Source organism: Ammospiza nelsoni, chromosome 1 (assembly GCF_027579445.1).
Source record: "Ammospiza nelsoni isolate bAmmNel1 chromosome 1, bAmmNel1.pri, whole genome shotgun sequence".
NCBI lineage: Eukaryota > Metazoa > Chordata > Aves > Passeriformes > Passerellidae > Ammospiza > Ammospiza nelsoni.
Genome location: NC_080633.1, coordinates 2803797 through 2821405, shown reverse-complemented (window position 1 = coordinate 2821405; position 17609 = coordinate 2803797). Strand labels below are relative to the sequence as shown.

Below are 17609 nucleotides of genomic sequence, written 5' to 3'. Positions count from 1 at the left end.
CCTGACAGAAGGTCCACATAGTGTGTGCGTCTGTATGCAAACTTAGAGAGAAGAAATGCTGGCTTAGAAATGCCATGGAATAGGACAGATATTGCTGAGACAGATAAATGGAACCAGGAACAAGTTTCAAAGGATGGCCTCGCAAATTAGACTGGATACTTTGGAGAAATAGAACTATGAAAGATGCATTGTAGTAGGACCCACCAGGGGTAATTTTAGATGATTGGCTTTAAGGCATTTTCAGCATGGTGTGGCTAAAGCTGATGGGACAAGAAATGTTTATAATGTATTGTAATTAGGAAATAGTTGCCTTCTGATTGTGATGGTGTGGATTCTAACATCTGTATTGTCTCACCCTTCTCATGAATCTGAAAATGGAATAAAAGATTTTAAAATGCTTCTCAGTTGCCCCAGCTCTGGGTCAGGAACAGGGAATTGTCTCTAAGCACTCTGCACTCCTGAAGAGTCACTGGACACTGCATACAGTGCTCATACACTGAGCACCTCAAGGACTGTGCTCCTTCTTGCACAGCAATTGTCATGGATACAGAGTTTTGAGCATCTCAGTAAATGTATCTCCAAATGGGTACCAAAACCAGACCTCAACAGCCTACTCCTGGTATCCAAATTCTTGTGGATTTGGGAGAGGGCATGGAGAAACATCTTTCTATAATATTCCTTATTTGAAACTTTCTCTGGACCAGCAGAGAAAGGAACCCTGGCAGTCTCTGTGCTGATGGTGTGTCAAGGTGGAGTTTTGATGGGTGGATTTATGAAGTGCCACATATAAAAACATGTAAAAGTTTAGCTCCTCAGATCCAGTTCCCTGGAAGAACCACAGTGCCTTCACACTTACTGGTGTCTATATATATATATATATATATACACACATATATATGTGTGTGTGTATGTGTATACATATATATATATACGTATGTATGTATGTATGTATATATATTTTTTTTTTTCATCCAATTGGCTGAAATGCTATTTACAGTGTGACTGCACAGGCTTGCTCAGCTTCCTGGGTTTGGAATTTTTTTCAAGGAGTGCTGGAGTGGCTGAGACCACACGCAGAGACACAAAGTGGCCATCAGAGGACCTGCTTATAGCACCAATATTCTGGTACCCTTGAGTTGTGGAGTCAGTCTGACTTCAGGCAGGTGCACCCCTTCATGTGTGAGCCCTCAGGGATATTTCAAAAGGTGGGATTTAACAATATCCTGGCTCATCTTTGTTTTTCCTGATCGTGTGTCTCAGAAAAAGTCACCTTGGTATTGTATTTGTATCAGATCAGATTTGAAAAAAACAGACATATATCACATTATATCTATTTTAAAGACCTTTGTCACTAGAAGTGCTTAGGTGCCTTGCTCATTAGCTGGAGTTGTGTCCAAGTTTGAACAAATTTACCTGGATCACCATTTTTCCTGGCAGAACTGCAGCTCAAAGGATGATTAAGCATCAAAAATAGTCCTATCTTAATTTTAGCTCCAGCCCTCATTGTCTGAGTGACCAGAGAGAGGCCACAGGGTCTCAAAGTGTGGAATTAATTCCCACACTTGGGTCCCTGCATTTTTTTTGCATAAGACACCACAGGACTTCTAAAAGCAAAAGCACTCAGCTGCTTTTGACAGCACATCTGAAATCAAGGACAGTAGAAAAAATCCTCTTGGCAGAGCCTAACTAAGGCAGTGGGGCAAGTTTCTTATCTTAAAAAAACCCAACACAACCCACCTTTAACAGTCAAAGGGGCTGTTGATTGTTCATTTCCATTATCACAGATGTATTTGCCAGAACCTTCTGGTTTTTAGTGATAAATCTTTAAAGTGTGGACTGATTTATCAGTCCTCGTGGCTGATTTCATACTTGGAGCTTGGGGAGAACACCTGAGGGTCCTTTTCCCATTCCAGCTCAGCACTGGGCTGGGAGAACTGGCAGCAGAGGACAGCTGCGTCCTCCTCCTGCACTTCCCTGCTCTGCAGTTTCTCCTTAAAGACTGGAGGTGGCACTGAAGTTACAAACAAAGCAAAGCAAAGGATTTGTTTGCTTTGCTTTGTTTTCCAGGCACCTTTGTCTCGGTGTTAAAGCTACAGCTGAATGGTTGAGTATTAAAAAAAAATCCTCTGACTTCTGTGTTATTTACTGAGGGGTTAAAAGAAGCTTCTGAGAGGGAAGGAGAAGGATTTTAGATGGAGAATTTAACCAAAGAAAGAAAGAAAGAAAGAGAAAAAGAGAAATAAAAAGAGAAAAGGAAAAATAGAGAAAGAAAAAGAGAAAAAGAAAGAAAAATAAAGAAAGGAAGAAAGAGAAGAGAAGAGAAGAGAAGAGAAGAGAAGAGAAGAGAAGAGAAGAGAAGAGAAGAGAAGAGAAGAGAAGAGAAGAGAAGAGAAGAGAAGAGAAGAGAAGAGAAGAGAAGAGAAGAGAAGAGAAGAGAAGAGACGAGACCTAAGCAACCTGATCTGGTTGAAGATGTAGAGGGATTGGACCAAATGGTCCCTCCAAACCCAATTATTCTAGAGAGGGTGGTGGAAGCAATGAAAATTCCAGGTCTACCCACCCAAGAAGTGAAGCCAAGCAATGAAAATTCCAGGTCTACCCACCCAAGAAGTGAAGCCACGCTAGTAATTTCTGCAGGAATCATTGAGCTTTGGGAAGATGGTGAAATGTCCCCTGTTCATCCCTGGTGATTCAGCCACAGATGCTTTGCAGCACAAGCACCCCTGAGACACAAGGGGTGAATTTTGGCCTTGAATTTGCTGCCAGCACAAGCAAAGCACCCCCTGTTCCCACTGGCCCTGCTGCACAGCACAGGGAGCCCTCACCTTTCACCCTGAGCTCTGCTGTGGACGTGTGGGGTCCCACGCGGAAGGTGACGGTGCCAATGTCCTGCTCTGTCACCTTCCTCAGGGTCAGGGTGTGCACCTTGCCCCTCTCCACCGAGATCTCGTTCATCTCGTTGTTCTGCAGAGCCACGTCCTGCAGCTTCCACTCGACGTCCCTGGCGTTCTCGTGGGACACCTGGCACCTGAAGGTGACATCGTCCCCTTCGGCCACCACCGCGTCCTTGAGGCCGCTCACGATGGTCACGTCAGGCTCTGCAAGGAGGCAGAAATGAAAGGGAAAGCGTGGATCAAATCATGGAACCATCATTTGGGAGTCACCTGCTCCAAGCCCTGCTCAAAGGTTGCTCAGCACCTTGTCCTTCAAGGGTGGGGACAGCCTCTGAGAGGCTGTTCCATGCTCTGCTTGAATTAATGTCCATTTGTGCATCATCTGGAACAGCACAGCCTCCCAAACCCCATTTCAAACTCTGCTTTCAGTGTACTTGGCAGCAGGACAAATGACTTTTGTCATTTGTAGTGGCTTTACCACTTGTCCTTGCTAAGAGACACGCTGCATATTGGTTTTTTTAATTATGCTTGATTGGGTGAAGAGGGCATTTTTGCTGGTGACAAAATCAGGATTTTGAAATTTGTTCCATTTACACTTCGACATCTTCACAGGATAACATTAAAGCCTGACCCTCTCTATGGTATTTCTGTGAACAGATTTGCATTTACTCCCCGCTGATGCCCCAAACTGGCTGAGGCCCTGGCTGGTTTTGTCCTCCCAGAAGGACTCACTGGGTTGGTGTGAGCACAGGGCTGCTGCACTGCAGTTTGCCTGACTCCTGCTTCCAGGACACCTGTGCAAGGATCATACAGACAACCCCAGCAGGCAGAAGCTGATTAAATAATATATAAATACCCCCAGATATAAATATATACCCCCAAACCCACTGGGGAATACCAAAGGAATCATAAAATCACTAAGGTTGGAAAAGACCTCTAAAATCATTGAGTCAAACCATTCAAAAATCAGCCCAGTCTCCCTGTGAGCAAGCACAGTGGATATTTCTACAACTGACGTCAACATCTGCACGAGAAATGGTGCAGCTGGGTGTGATGTACAGGGGATCTACAACGTGGAGTAGCCCGTGGAGATGCTGGGGGTGTTTGTTCCACACCAGTGGTCCAACCTAAGCTCTGCAATGATATCAAGGCCAGATGCAGCTGCCACGTGAGTGGAAGCTGGGGCTGGACCATCTGTTCAGCCCCATGCACATGATGTCAAGCAAATATTCCAAGCCATGAGTCACAGATTACAGCTGACTTATCCTCTCCTGTCCACTAAGTCAATCTTTGCTTTGGTGTATCCATTGACCATAAGATTTTTAAATTTTTAAATTTAAATTTTAATTTAATTTTAATGTATTTTTAATAAATTAGATTATTTAAATTTTTTATTAATTTAATTTTAATTTTTAATTCACTTTTTCTATTTTTTAATTATACCCTTCCTATCCTATGCTCCATGTTGATCACAATTGTGGCATTTGCATTCTCTGAAAAAATCCCTTCACCCAGGATTTTTCTCCTGGGAAGCTGAGAAGCCTCAGAGAAAAAGGAAAACAATAATTATCTGATTTGCTTCTCCTGTGTTTTGTTCATGCGGAATGTGTTTGGAGATTATTTACTCAAAGGTGATTGTCTGACTGGGTTCTGGTGAGTTGTTTTGACTCTTTGGCCAATTGGTGCCAAGCTGTGTCGGGGCTCTGAAAAGAGTCACAAATTTTCATTATTATCTTTTCAGCATTCAGTAAATATCCTTTCTGTATTCTTTAGTATAGTATAGTATTCTTTAATATAATATAGTATTATAAAGTAATAAATTAGCCTTCTGAGAACATGAAGTCAGATTTATCATTCCTGCCTTTGTTGGGGCTTCCCTACAAATACAACACACAATAACCCATTTCATGTGTGTGTACATAACTCAGTCACATTGGGAAATCTCAGAAATCTCCCTGTTCCAATAAACAGGCCTTGCCTTTCACGGTGAGCTTGGCAGAGCTTGTCTGGTCTCCAGCCTTGCAGGAATATTCCCCAGCATCCCCAGGCTGCAGGTGGTGAACACGGAGCTCCCGGAGGGTCCCCTCCCGCCACATTTCGTGCTTGGAGCTGGGGTGCAGCAGGACTCCATCCTTCCTCCACTCCACTTCTGCTTTGCTGATGGAAACCTCGCAGCGCAGCCTGGCTGTTCCTCCCACTTCCACCTCCTCGTTCCTCAGCTGCTGCTTCAGCTGGGGTTTGATGGCTGTGAAATGAGAAATAAATAATGCATCAGCTCTCTGCTTGAACGCCCGGTCTGCACAAATCAGCACAAGGCACCCAGGCTCTGGTGCTGCAGTACAATTTTGCATTAAGCGGTGATATAATAATAAACCCATTTTTTTTCCCTATATTGTGTATATCCAGAGAATCAGAAAGTTCCCCAAATATTTTTATATCCCATAAAGTCCAGGGCATCCACATGACACCTTTCATGCGTCTGCTCAGCATATTGGAAACTCCAACACACAAAGCTTTTGACAAAGTAAAACCTGGCACTTGCTGTTTAAACCAGTGTAAATCTTTTGACTTTTACATAAATACTCCTGATTTTCAGCAGCTAAATAATGTAAAGCTTTAAAATAATTTCTGATTTCTCAGCTGTCTTTTTAAGACCCAGATCATCATCACTGAGTCCTTCCAGATGATGCACAAATGGACATTTATTGAAGTAGATCATGGAACAGCTCAGAAAACAGCTTGCCACTGATGGAAGCAAGGAGGGGATATCCATGGGGTATGTGTGAGCAGTTGGAAAAAGAGGAATCTCAGTGCCTGTGGTTCCAGTAAAAACACTACTGTGAGACAGGTAAAGCAATCACTGGGCTCTTTCATCCGTAGTTGACCCTGTGACTGCTTTTTGAGTCAGAATCAGCAAAAATATGTTGTTTGAAAGGTTATGGCTAAGATCAAAGTCACAAATTCCACCCAACTTTGAGACAAACACAAACATTTCCTAGATGGTGCTGGCATGGCCCTGTCTGAGCAGGAAGGTTGGACCTGTGACCTGTTCTGTGATTCTGTGATCAATCACAGACATTATTCCTGGTCAGGTTAAACCCAGCATTCTCAGGCTCTTCACAGGGAGATTAAAAATAGCAACCTCAAAATGCTTTTTTTAAATGACGTGTGATTTTCCTATTGATTCAAGTGAACCAGCAAAATTGCAAAGTGCCAAAAGAAGTTTTGTCAGTATTTCAAAATCCCCATGATGCAGAATTCCTTGCTCTTATCTTATCAGAGGAAGGGGTCAGTGCACTGCACTCTTTGCAGGCTCAAACAGGAACCCTGTCCCACCAGATCCACTTCTCTATATTCTGCTTTATGACTGGGCAGCTCTTTTCCTCCTTATCTTAATTTTTGGATTAAATAACACCTTTCACACAGTTCCACCAACGCCTCTTCTCCTCCAGCCCGGGTGGGTGCAATGCTAACCATTCACTCTGAGAACTGCAGTGCTCTGCTGGTCTCCTGTGTCACAGGTGTAATCAGAAGCATCCTCTGGCTCTACATTATGGATCACAAGCTCAGCTGTGCGCCCACTTAATTTAATTTGGTATTTGGCACACGGGAAGAGCTCCATGGTGCCTTTCCTCCACTCCACGGCCGCGTTATCCTTTGTCAGCTCACACTGGAATTTCACTGTGGCTCCTTCTTCTGCCTCCTCATCTTTGAGCTGCTTTTGGAAAAGAACTGGCAGAGCTAAAAGAGAAAAGAAAAGGATCAACAGGATCTTTTAGTGAAGGCTGGTTAGCACAGACTGTCTCTTGGAGAACAAGATGCTTTTCACTGTGATATTCCTAGGTAGGATCCGTGGTTTTCTAATTTTCCTGGCACAACTAGGAGATCTTGCTGCATCAGAAGAAGCCATCTGCACCCATAACGTTTATTTCCTTTGTTCCTTCACTCAGATCCTTCCCAGTGGTGAATTCATTGAAGGATTTTATCCCTGAGTTGATCTAACAATGATCTCATGAGCAAAGAACTTCAAAACTCCGTGGACAGCCTTGAGAGGTCAGGGATGTCATTGTCTCTCTTCTTCCAGTATTTGAAAGAAAATATTCTTTTTAAATATTCAAACAACATATCCAGATGTTATGTTAAATCATTGCTCTTTCTTTAATTTCTACTCAGGCACAAAGCTTGAAAGTATTTCCTATTAGAGCCTAAAACTCAAACACAGCACTGGAAGAACAAAGCATCGTCCTCTTCCATTCTTATTAAAAATGAAAAAATCCTAATATATCAGATGAAAAAGAAAATATTCACAGAGAATAAGACTAATGCACTTAAAAATACTGATATTGAAATGATTTTTTGCCTGTTGGAGGAACCTATTCCATGAGGAGTCAGCTCACACCACGTACCTTTCACGTTCAGAGCTGCCCTGGTTTCCTGATCCCCCGTATCACAGCTGTATTCTCCTGTATCTTCCAATCTGAGGTTGTGTATCAAGAGCTCTACCAGGCATCCCCTCTGCCTCATTTCATATTTCTGGCTGGGCTGCAGCCCCACACCTCCTTTCCTCCATTCCACTGCGGCGCTGGCTTTCGACAGCTCGCAGCAGAACGTGGCTGTGCTTCCTTCCTCAAACTCCTTATTTTGTAAAGGTTGCTTAAACGTGATGGGCAGTGCTGGAAAATTTGAGAAGAAAACATTTCAAGAGGACTTTAGTGCAAGAAGGATCCAGTCCTACCATCATCCTTCAGGTGTGGTTTATTCTAATAATTCCATAATCCTGGGGATTACGCAATTCTCTGTCTTGGCAGAATCTTTCTTGAAACACACTAAAGGAACCAAGAGGTGAGGACAGGCAAAGTCAGGAAAGATCTGGTCTTAGTGGTCAACAGAATGGCCTGGTTTGGGGTCTGAAGGAGTCAGACTTTTCTAAGGAAGAGTTTCCATGCCAGGTATGGATGCTTTAGGCAAAGATCACTGGGAATGGCCTCTCTTACACAGATCCCTGTCCCTTAATAGAAGTCTGTGAGTTTGCAATATTAAACTGAGAATTTCTGCTCCAAATAAAGCTTCTATCAATGTACAAAAGATCAAATTAGTATTGATCTCTTGGTAAGAGATCACAGTGAAGAGGTAAATGGGAGGGGAAATCCAGATCTCTATTAAGGATGGTACAAGGAGTGAAGGAACACTGTGAAGGTGTGGATTCAAGTTGTCTGCAGTCAGCAGTTCTACCTGAAGTTCAAAGCAAAGTAACAATGCAGCACATTCATATATCCTAGAAATCTCTTATCCCTTAATTGGTGCATCTCTTACCATCCCAAGCAGGATTACATCCAGTTAGGCATCCCTTATCCCATTCCCATATCCAGCCACACCTTGCACTCAGGGCAGGACGGTTCAGTGTGTTTTTATATTATAGCAACCTTCAAAGCCAGGTTGATTGGACCTCTGAAAAACCTGCTCTGGTAGAAGGTGTCCCTGCCAGTGGCAGAGGGATGGAAAGGGATGATCTTTAAGGTCCCTTCCAACCCAAACTATTCAATTGCTTTAATTGCCATTAATCACTCCAGATACCGCAAGAAGAACCTTTCTACTTTGCTGTGTGCTGTGCCCCTGACGAACATTTATTCTGGTGTGGACCAGCAACAAAACAAATCAAAGGAACACCAGAGAACAGAGAACACCAGGAAAAGCTCCTTTCACTGCACTCGTCCTGAGGCAAGGGTCACCAGTGCCTACCATGCACGGCCAGCACAGCCGTTGTCCGCTGGTGTCCGGAGTCACAGGTGTAAATTCCTGAATCTTCCACTTCCAGGTCATGAATGACCAATTCAGCAGCACAGCCCTTCTGCCTCAGCTCGTATTTCAGACCGGGGTAGAGAGTGACATCTCCTTTCCTCCACTCCACTGGAGCCTTGGGTTTGGTGAGCTCACACCTCAGGGTCACTGTGCCGCCTTCTTCTGCCTCAGTGTCCTGGAGCTCTTGTTTAAAAAGGGCTGGTAGGGCTATAAAATAGAATTATGACTTGGACCTGCTGCAGATGGGGCTTGGGAAAAAGGATGTAGAGGGAAAATGAAAGCACCAAAAGAGGTGGGCTTTTTTCCAGATGTCTCTAAACCTCAATGCTCTAATTCAAACTATGAAGCTAGTTGCCCTGAGAAGTAATAGGAACATGTGCAGAGCAAGAATGTGGCATTCACATTTTCTGGAAAAATCCCTTTGTCCAGGATTTTCTCCTGGGAAGCTGAGAAACCTCAGAGATAAAGGAAAACAATTCTTATCTTATTTGCTTCTCCTGTGTTTTGCTCATGTGGAATGTGTTTGGAGATTGTTTACCCACAGGTGATTGTTTCATTGGATTCTGCTGTGAATTATTGGACTCATGGGTCAATTATGGCCAAGCTGTGTCAAGACTCTAGAAGGAGTCAGGAGTTTTCATTATCATCTTTTTAGCATTCAGTAAGTATCCTTTCTGTATTCTTTAGTATAGTATTCTTAATATAATATAGTATCATAAAATAATAAATGAGCCTTCTGAGAACATGGAGTCAGATTCATCATTCCTTCCTGCCATGGGAGTCCCCACAAATACAATACAAGAAGAAATGGATTTCAGGAAGTTACATTTGCCATGAAATATATAGAACTTAACCTATGATCTAAAAATGGAATAAGAGTTTTCTTGCTGTAAAAGCAGCCAGTGTGCTGCCCTGATCACTGAAGAAGTGTTCTGAAGATCAGCAGGGAATTTTCAAAGTTCATATTCCCTGCTAATACAGAGACTTGCAAGAGTTCATTCTCCCTCTTAAGGCAGGGAAATTTAAAGGTTCAGATGCCCTGTTCAGGCAGGCCTCTTGCAGGAGAGATTTTGATTATTCTGACAGCAAAATACAGAAAAAATGCACTTAGCTCTGCATTGCCATTCCCATTTTCTGCCTGGCCACTCTATGAGCTGCATTGACCAGGCTATTCTGCACACTTCATGATTTACAATCTTTTCCTTAAGCAACACTAAACCACAGTTGCTATTTTAATTTTCAGAAAATCCTGCAGCCTTTTCCCTTTAGCTTTTTACCATTGACTGTCAGCGTGGCAGTTGTCTGCTGATCTCCACACACACAGGTGTAAACTCCAGCATCCTCCTCCTCCAGCTCGTGGATAACCAGCTTTGCAACAGCCCCATCCTGACTCATTTCATGTTTTCTGCTCTCTTTGAGCACCTCCTGCCCTTTCTTCCACTGCACGTCAGCGGGTTTTGTCAGCTCACACTGCAGAGCAGCTGTGCCATTTTCCACAGCTTCCAGGTCCTTCAGCTCACTCTTGAATTCTGGAGGTAGCACTGAGGAGTAAAAGAGTTACCATAGAGAGGGTGAATGTTCCTTAAAGGGAAGCTTGATGAGAGAGGTTTCATGGGGCAGCACCAAGCCCTGATCCAGGTCAGCGGAACACAATGGAAAAACTTCCCCAGCTTCCCTGGCCACTAGATCAGGGCAAGGAAAGTGAGATGAACCAGCAGAGCTGAGGGGGGCAAACACCAGCAGGGAATGTTTTTCCCAATTCTACAAAAGGAGGAAGCATAGAGAGTTCAAAGGAACCAAAACCCAAGCAAACAGAAAAGGACAGGAACAGACCACAGAGATTTGGGCAGGTTTGGAGGATGTTCACCCAAGGATTACATTACCATGAAAGGAACCAAAAGCCCAAGCAAACAAAAAGGGACAGGAACAGACCATGGAGATTTGAGCAGGTTTGGAGGACCTTGGGACCACTCCAAGGATTACATTACTATGAAAGGAACCAAAAGCCCAAGCAAACAGAGAGGGACAGGAACAGACCATGGAGATTTGGGCAGGTTTGGAGGATGTTCGCCCAGGGATTACATTACCATGTAAGGAACCAAAACCCAAGCAAACAGAAAGAGATAGGAACAGACCACAGACATTTGGGCAGGTTTGGAGGATGTTCACCCCAAGGATTACATTACCATGAACTGTTAATGCAGCTGTGCTGATGTTGTCTCCACACACACAGGAATAGTCCCCAGTGTCACTCAGGTCCAGTCCATGGACCAGCAGCTCCACAGCACGTCCCTCCTGCCTCATGCTGTACTTGGGGCCCGAGGTGAGGATGAGCTGGCCCTTCCTCCACTGCACACAGGCAGGGGCTTTGCTCAGCTCACAGTGAAAAGTGGCTGTTCCACCTTCTACCCCTTCCTGGCTGGTCATTTCTTCTTGGAAAAACGGAGGCACAGCTGAAGGATGGATGCAGGTAAAATGTGTTACAAACTGAGGGTGTCTCCAGGGAATGGAGAGGAAGTGACAGGGGAAAGGTGAGAAGGTTGTGACAGAGGGAAGTTGTCAAGGAAGGGTGAGCATCAGCCACAAAGAGAGAAAAGAGAAGTGAAAATATCCTAGTGGGAACAGACATCCTAATAATTTTGGATTTACCCTGGCTTCCTGCAGCAAAGCTGCACAGCCCTCAACAGATTTACATCGGCTTTCTACCTGGTTCCTCCTCAGAAAAAAGCAGAATACCAGCTCTGAGCTCCTCAATTCACTTGTACTGGTGTCTTCCACAAACTTCATGGCTTTGCACTTTCTTTTCCCCTACTCAGAGCTGCCCTGCTGTGCTCTGACTTGACACAGCTCCTTACTCATCCTCACTCCTTCTTCCTTGAGATATCCTTGAACAGGAGCATCCAGGACTCACAGATTCTTCTTGACCCCAAAGGAAATCTCCAGCTGCTGAATTCCAGCCTGGGTTCTTGTCTCAGAACACATTTTTCTCATTTAACATAATTATTGTGCCCATTGCAATTTGCATCCTTGAAATAAATGTGGTGACCTTCACATATGCCCTTCTATTAACTGGGTGAGATAATGGGATATTTCACCTGTTTAACAAGGTTGGATGTCTCAGATCTCAAAATTAGTGTCCAGTATTAGAGACTTAGTTAAAATATCCAGGCTAGAAAACAGGCTTAGCCCTGATTTGGCACATTTCCCGTTCCAGCAGTGTTAAGCTGAAACATCAGCCTTGTTTGTCCAGCAAATGGTTCTTCCAACAAAGGAAGACCAGAAAGAGGTCACAGAAAGAATTTATTCTTTCCTTAGGAAAATAAGTCTCCTAATGGAAATCTATCTTTGGGCATCAGGACAGAGATGATGGGCACAAAACCCAAAATGGACACAACTTAGTGTGGAGAAAATTATAACTAACAGAACCTTGTTCTGGATACTCTTTATTCCCTCTATTGAAATGGTTGGTATTGAGAATTCCAGAAAGGAAGGGCAAAGAATAAACAGATTTGTGGTTTGGAGAAGAAATGCAGGAAAGGAAAGACCAAAGAACAGTGGGGTTACATGGTAGGAAAGGAATGGCAGAAGGGAAAGAAGAAAGGAGAGCAGGCTTGTGATTAAGGAAAGGAAAAGGCAAAAGGATGGCACAGAGAAATGCAGAGAGGATTTTCCAGTTTCCACAGCCTGCAGGGAACATTTTCAAGTGAATGGAAGTTCAGTTAATAAGGATGAAGAGACAGATTGGAAATTGAACAGCTCAGAGCAGAGGGCAGAGGTTTGCAGCAGGAGAGAGGAGGTCAGGGATGGCTTTACCCTGCACTGTCAGGACAGCTGTAGTCTGCTGCTCTCCACACACACAGGTGTACTCTCCTGCATCCTCCCCAGCTATTCCATGGATCACCAGCTCTGCCTTGAGCCCCTCCTGCCTCATTCTGTATTTCCCACTTGGTTTGAGGGTCCTCTGGTCCTTCTGCCACTGCACTGGAGCAGCCTTGGAGAGCTCACAGAGCAGGGACACCTCTCCACCTTCTTCTGCCTCCTGGTCCTTCAGCTCCTCCTTAAAGAGGGGTGGCAGAGCTGGAGGATGCAACACGGACAGAGGGACAGCAGAAAACCAGAATTAAAACCCTCATTTCTATTTTGAGATTATTTACCCTCTTGCCTTTTTTTCAGCCGATTATAGATGTTCTTAGCCATAACCAAGTCCAGAAACTCTGAAAATGTCTTTCTTTGAGAATAATGTGATTTCATTATCTATTCACCAGCTGAGATGTCAGTTCCCTAGGTTTTTGTTGTTATTTATAAAAGAACAAAACAGAAAGACCCAAACCTCAGATCAACAGCACTCACAAATAACACTGCTGGATACAGAACTGTTTTACCCACACCAATATAATTTTTTGGAGGCTGCTGTTATTAGTTTTTGGTTGGTTTTCATTAAACTGTCACAGCCCCATCTATACAAAAGCAGACAGATATCCAAATAAAACTACTCCTAGTTTTAAACTGAAGTTTGAAGGGCCATTATATCTAATAAGAAATTTAGATTCTTATTACTCCTTTGGAAATCATAACTCAAAGACAAAACAACCTACAGGAATTAAGCTCTGGAATGATAACACTTATCTCACTCTTCATGTCTGACTTCTTTAAAGAATCTGGAGCCTTCAGAAAAAAAAACCAAAAAACCAAAAATACATGGCCAGAGAATTTCCTCCTCTTTCTGCTGCCCCAACCCTCACTTCTCCTTTTCCAGTTCCTGGGGAAGAGGCACCTCAGAGCCCAGAGCTGGATGTTTTGGAGAAACTATGGTGGACTGAAGTGACCTATGGGGTCAGAGCTGGAAAATGCAAATATCCATGAAGAGGAGGCTTGCACAGAAGGAAACTTCTCATTTTCTTCTTTTAAAGGACAGATTAATAACAATGAAAAAATTCACCTCGAGTGACTCTTTCTCAGGAAGAAATGAGTTATAAATAGAATGAAGGAAGAAGAAGGGATAAAAACAAATTACTGACCCAGGGAAGAAACCTCTACATTTCAGAATTATGTCTATCTCAAGAGATATTTATCAATTTTAGAAAGCTCTTTTTACCATGAACTGTTAAGGTTGCAGTTGTCTTCTGGTCACCACACACACAGGTGTAATCTCCAGCATCTTTTAATTCTAGGTCACAAATGACCAGCTCTGCAGTGGTGCCAGACTCTCTCATTTGATATTTGTCACTTGCTTTGAGCACTTTGGGCCCTATTTGCCACTGCACAGGAGCTCCTTTGGTTAATCCACATCTCAGAGTCACTGATGCTCCTTCTTGGGCTTCTTCATCCTTCAGCTTTTCCTTGAAAAACACTGGCAGGGCTGGGGATGGAAAGCCAATAGAAAGTGTATTTAAACTAAGTGTTCAGCATTGTGAATTCTCAGCTGAAGTTCAAATCTGGCCAAATCAGGGGGTTGAGGTTATCACTGCAAATGGTGCCTCAGGTTCTGGCTTTTATATTTTCAGATTCTGTGCTGCTTTAGTGTGTGGGTCTGAGCTTCACATCAGGGCATGGTGAGCTCTGTGCACAGAGCAGGGAGACAAAACAATTCCTGCTCCAGCTGGGCACCAAGGACAAATGAGCCAAATCTCAGCCCCAGAGCACAAACCCCGTGGGCTGGAGAGAGAAAAACAAGCAGGGTGGGACTGCCTGGGCTAAAGCTGGAATGGGACAATGAACTGCAAGGTGCAAATGGAGCAGAACTGATCCCAGGGAGAGACCCCGGCAGCGCTCGTGCATTTTGGGGCCATTTTGGTTCATCTTGGGTGCAGCCCTGGCTGGGCTCTGGTGCTGCCCAAGGTGCATCCATGGAGGCCTTTTAATAAATCCCTGCTTTATTCTTTAGCTCTGTCCAGCCTCTGCTCTAGGGCAGCCTGCACAAGGCATTGCAGAGATCTGGAAAACCGAATCCAGCAGAGAGACAAGAAGTGCTGAGATGACAGGCCAAAGTACAAGATTTAAGGTAGAATTCAAAGGATTTCTCACAGGACAGAACATCTTAGCTGGTCTAACATTTCCATGGTGCAATTCCCTTAAAAATAAAACACAGCAGTGTCTCTGCAGGGAGGGACATTCCTGAGCTCAGCTCCCTTTTCAGCAACCCCCGACAAAAAATAAACACCTGAACAAGACCTGGACACAAGTTAAACAACAGGTGGACACTCCATGGAGGCTTCAGAGGAACAGAAAATGGACAATAATCTACATTTACCCTTCACTGTCAGAGAGGCCGTGCTGTGCTGCTCCCCACACACACAGGTGTAATCTCCTGCATCCTGCAGCTCTAGGTCACGGATTTCCAGCTCTGCCAGGGCACCCTCCTGCCTCAGGATGTATTTTTCACTTGCCCTGAGTATTTTGTTGCCTTTCTTCCACGCCACAGCTGCAGCCTTGCTCAGCTCACAGCGCAGGGTGGCTGTTTGGGTTTCTGTGCCTTGCAGGTCCTTCAGGTCCTCTTTGAAAAGGGCTGGCAGGGCTGAAGGTCACAAAATGCACAGAGGACATTAAAAATGACATGTGGCACACAGGTGACAGGAGGGGTGGGGTGGTACAGGAGCAGAGAACACTATGGGGTGGAAACAGGGTGTTTTCCTCATCATTCTGAGACATCGGACAAACCAAAAGACAGAAAGAGAAAAGCAGCCTGGATACAACCAGACTTTACAGAGAGTTTACAGATTTAAAGAAACAATTCAGCCACAGGTGAACATACAGCAATATCAATGAGCTGGCATAGAAACCCACAATAATAGAGATATATTTGTATTATTTTTACCATGCACTATCAAGGTCGCTGTTGTCTCCTGCTCTCCACACACACACGTGTACTCTCCAGCATCCTTCAGCTCCACATCTTGGATAAGCAGCTTCCTGACCGTGCCCTCCTGCCTCATTTTGTACTTGTCACTGGCTCTGAGCAGAGTGCTGCCCTTCCTCCACTCCACGGGGGCAGCTTTGGTCAGCTCACAGCTCAGAGTGGCCGCTTGGCCCTCGGTCACCTCCTCGTCCCTCAGGCTCTCCTGGATGGCTGCAGGCAGCACTGGGGGTGCAATGGGAACAGGGTTAAAGGAGCAGCAAACTCAGCCTGCAGGTGAGGACATGGCTGTGAGGCCTCAGGTTTTCTATTTTTCACATTCTGTTCCGCTTTAGTGAGTAGTTTTGAGCTTCACATCAGGGCATGGTGAGCTCTGTGCACAGAGCAGGGAGACAAAACAATTCCTGCTCCAGCTGGGCACCAAGGACAAATGAGCCAAATCTCAGCCCCAGAGCACAAACCCCGTGGGCTGGAGAGAGAAAAACAAGCAGGGTGGGACTGCCTGGGCTAAAGCTGGAATGGGACAATGAACTGCAAGGTGCAAATGGAGCAGAACTGATCCCAGGGAGAGACCCCGGCAGCGCTCGTGCATTTTGGGGCCATTTTGGTTCATCTTGGGTGCAGCCCTGGCTGGGCTCTGGTGCTGCCCAAGGTGCATCCATGGAGGGTTTTAATAAATCCCTGCTTTATTCTTTAGCTCTGTCCAGTCCCTGCTCTAGGTCAGATTACACAAGACATCAGGTGGGGAGGTGTCTTCAGGCTTGACCCCACATCTGCTTCAGGAATTCGGTCCTAAAACCACTTTGTACATGGAATTAGGGAAAGGTTTTACCCCTAAATCACAAAATTCATCTTCCTCATCATGCCATGCAAGGTCAGACTCAGAGGAACTGTGCACAGATAAAAATGATGATGTTGATAAAAACAATTCAAACCATAATCTCAACAGTGATGGCATCCAGATGGAGTTGGTCATTACCATGTACTGCCAAGGAAGCTGTGGACTGCTGCTCCCCACACACACAGGTATAGTGCCCAGCATCACTCTGGGTCAGGCTGTGGATCACCAGCTCTGCAGTGACATCCTTCTGCCTCATTTTGTATTTCTCACTAGGTTTGAGGGCTGTGTGTCCCTTTCTCCACTCCACTGGGGCAGGTTTGGTCAGCTCACAGTGCAGAGTCACTGCTTCACCCTCCTGGGCCTCCTCATCTCTTAACTCTTCTTTGAACAGAGCAGGAAGGGCTGGGAAACAGAGCAGCAAAGGTTCTCATGACAAGCAGCTCTTCACCACCAAAATAAACAATGTGCACCAATATCTGTCCCTGCCTGGTCACTGACATGAAGATATCTCACAGAAGGAAAATGCTGATTTGTATCATAGACAAAAAAGGGTCTTTTCATTTCTTTCAGCAAATATTAAATGAATTTGCTGATTGGTTTAGAGAAGTATGGAAAATAAACAGCAAAAATGGGGAAACTTCATGTATGGTCAAAACTGCAACTTTCTCAGTATAACCCAGCCTAGAAGATTAATACAACAGGTTACACCATGATCAGGAAAAAAGCTAAAGGAAAAAAATATAAACTTTTAATTTAAATTTTAAGGATGCCTTCAGACCTAGCCCAGAGTTAGGATAAGACTGAAGAGAAGAATTAGAGAGAGCTCCTGAAAGTGCTTGGGTATGAATAAAAAGGAAAGAGAAGGATGATGCAGGCACTGCAGAAATCTGCCATAATTCCCTCACCCCAGGTAGTTCAGGTGCTTCCTGACACCTCATCCCTTTTGGAAAAACAAAGAGAATTATTCAGAGTGTAAGACTGGATGGAAGTGTGGCAATATGTGGAAGCCATAGAATGGGAGGACATTCATTAAGTCTTTGGAATGGGGTGGGAACTACATTTGGATTTAAAATAGCTAGCAAAGAGCTTGAGAGGATGGTCTCCAACTCCTGACCCTGACCAGCATGAAAGAAATAATTGAGAATAAGGATGTGGAGATAACTGTGCAGACATTATTGTAAATAGATTAGAAGGAAGGAAAACAACAAGGGAGATGTTGGTC

At 44.4% G+C, this 17609-nt stretch overlaps 1 protein-coding gene across 1 annotated transcript in view; it reads right to left on the bottom strand.

The window, feature by feature from the left end:
• The window catches only part of OBSCN (obscurin, cytoskeletal calmodulin and titin-interacting RhoGEF), a 195780-nt gene that overhangs the window by 91577 nt on the left and 86594 nt on the right, over positions 1 to 17609 (bottom strand). Inside the window, exons 44-55 of the mRNA XM_059466521.1 lie at positions 16526 to 16789; positions 15508 to 15771; positions 14944 to 15207; positions 13789 to 14052; positions 12507 to 12770; positions 10880 to 11146; positions 9971 to 10234; positions 8634 to 8900; positions 7301 to 7567; positions 6369 to 6635; positions 4873 to 5139; positions 2826 to 3098 (exon numbers count right to left, since the gene is read on the bottom strand). Of these exons, the coding sequence (XP_059322504.1) occupies positions 2826 to 3098; positions 4873 to 5139; positions 6369 to 6635; positions 7301 to 7567; positions 8634 to 8900; positions 9971 to 10234; positions 10880 to 11146; positions 12507 to 12770; positions 13789 to 14052; positions 14944 to 15207; positions 15508 to 15771; positions 16526 to 16789 (3192 nt within the window). The remainder of the gene's footprint in view (positions 1 to 2825; positions 3099 to 4872; positions 5140 to 6368; positions 6636 to 7300; positions 7568 to 8633; positions 8901 to 9970; positions 10235 to 10879; positions 11147 to 12506; positions 12771 to 13788; positions 14053 to 14943; positions 15208 to 15507; positions 15772 to 16525; positions 16790 to 17609) is intronic.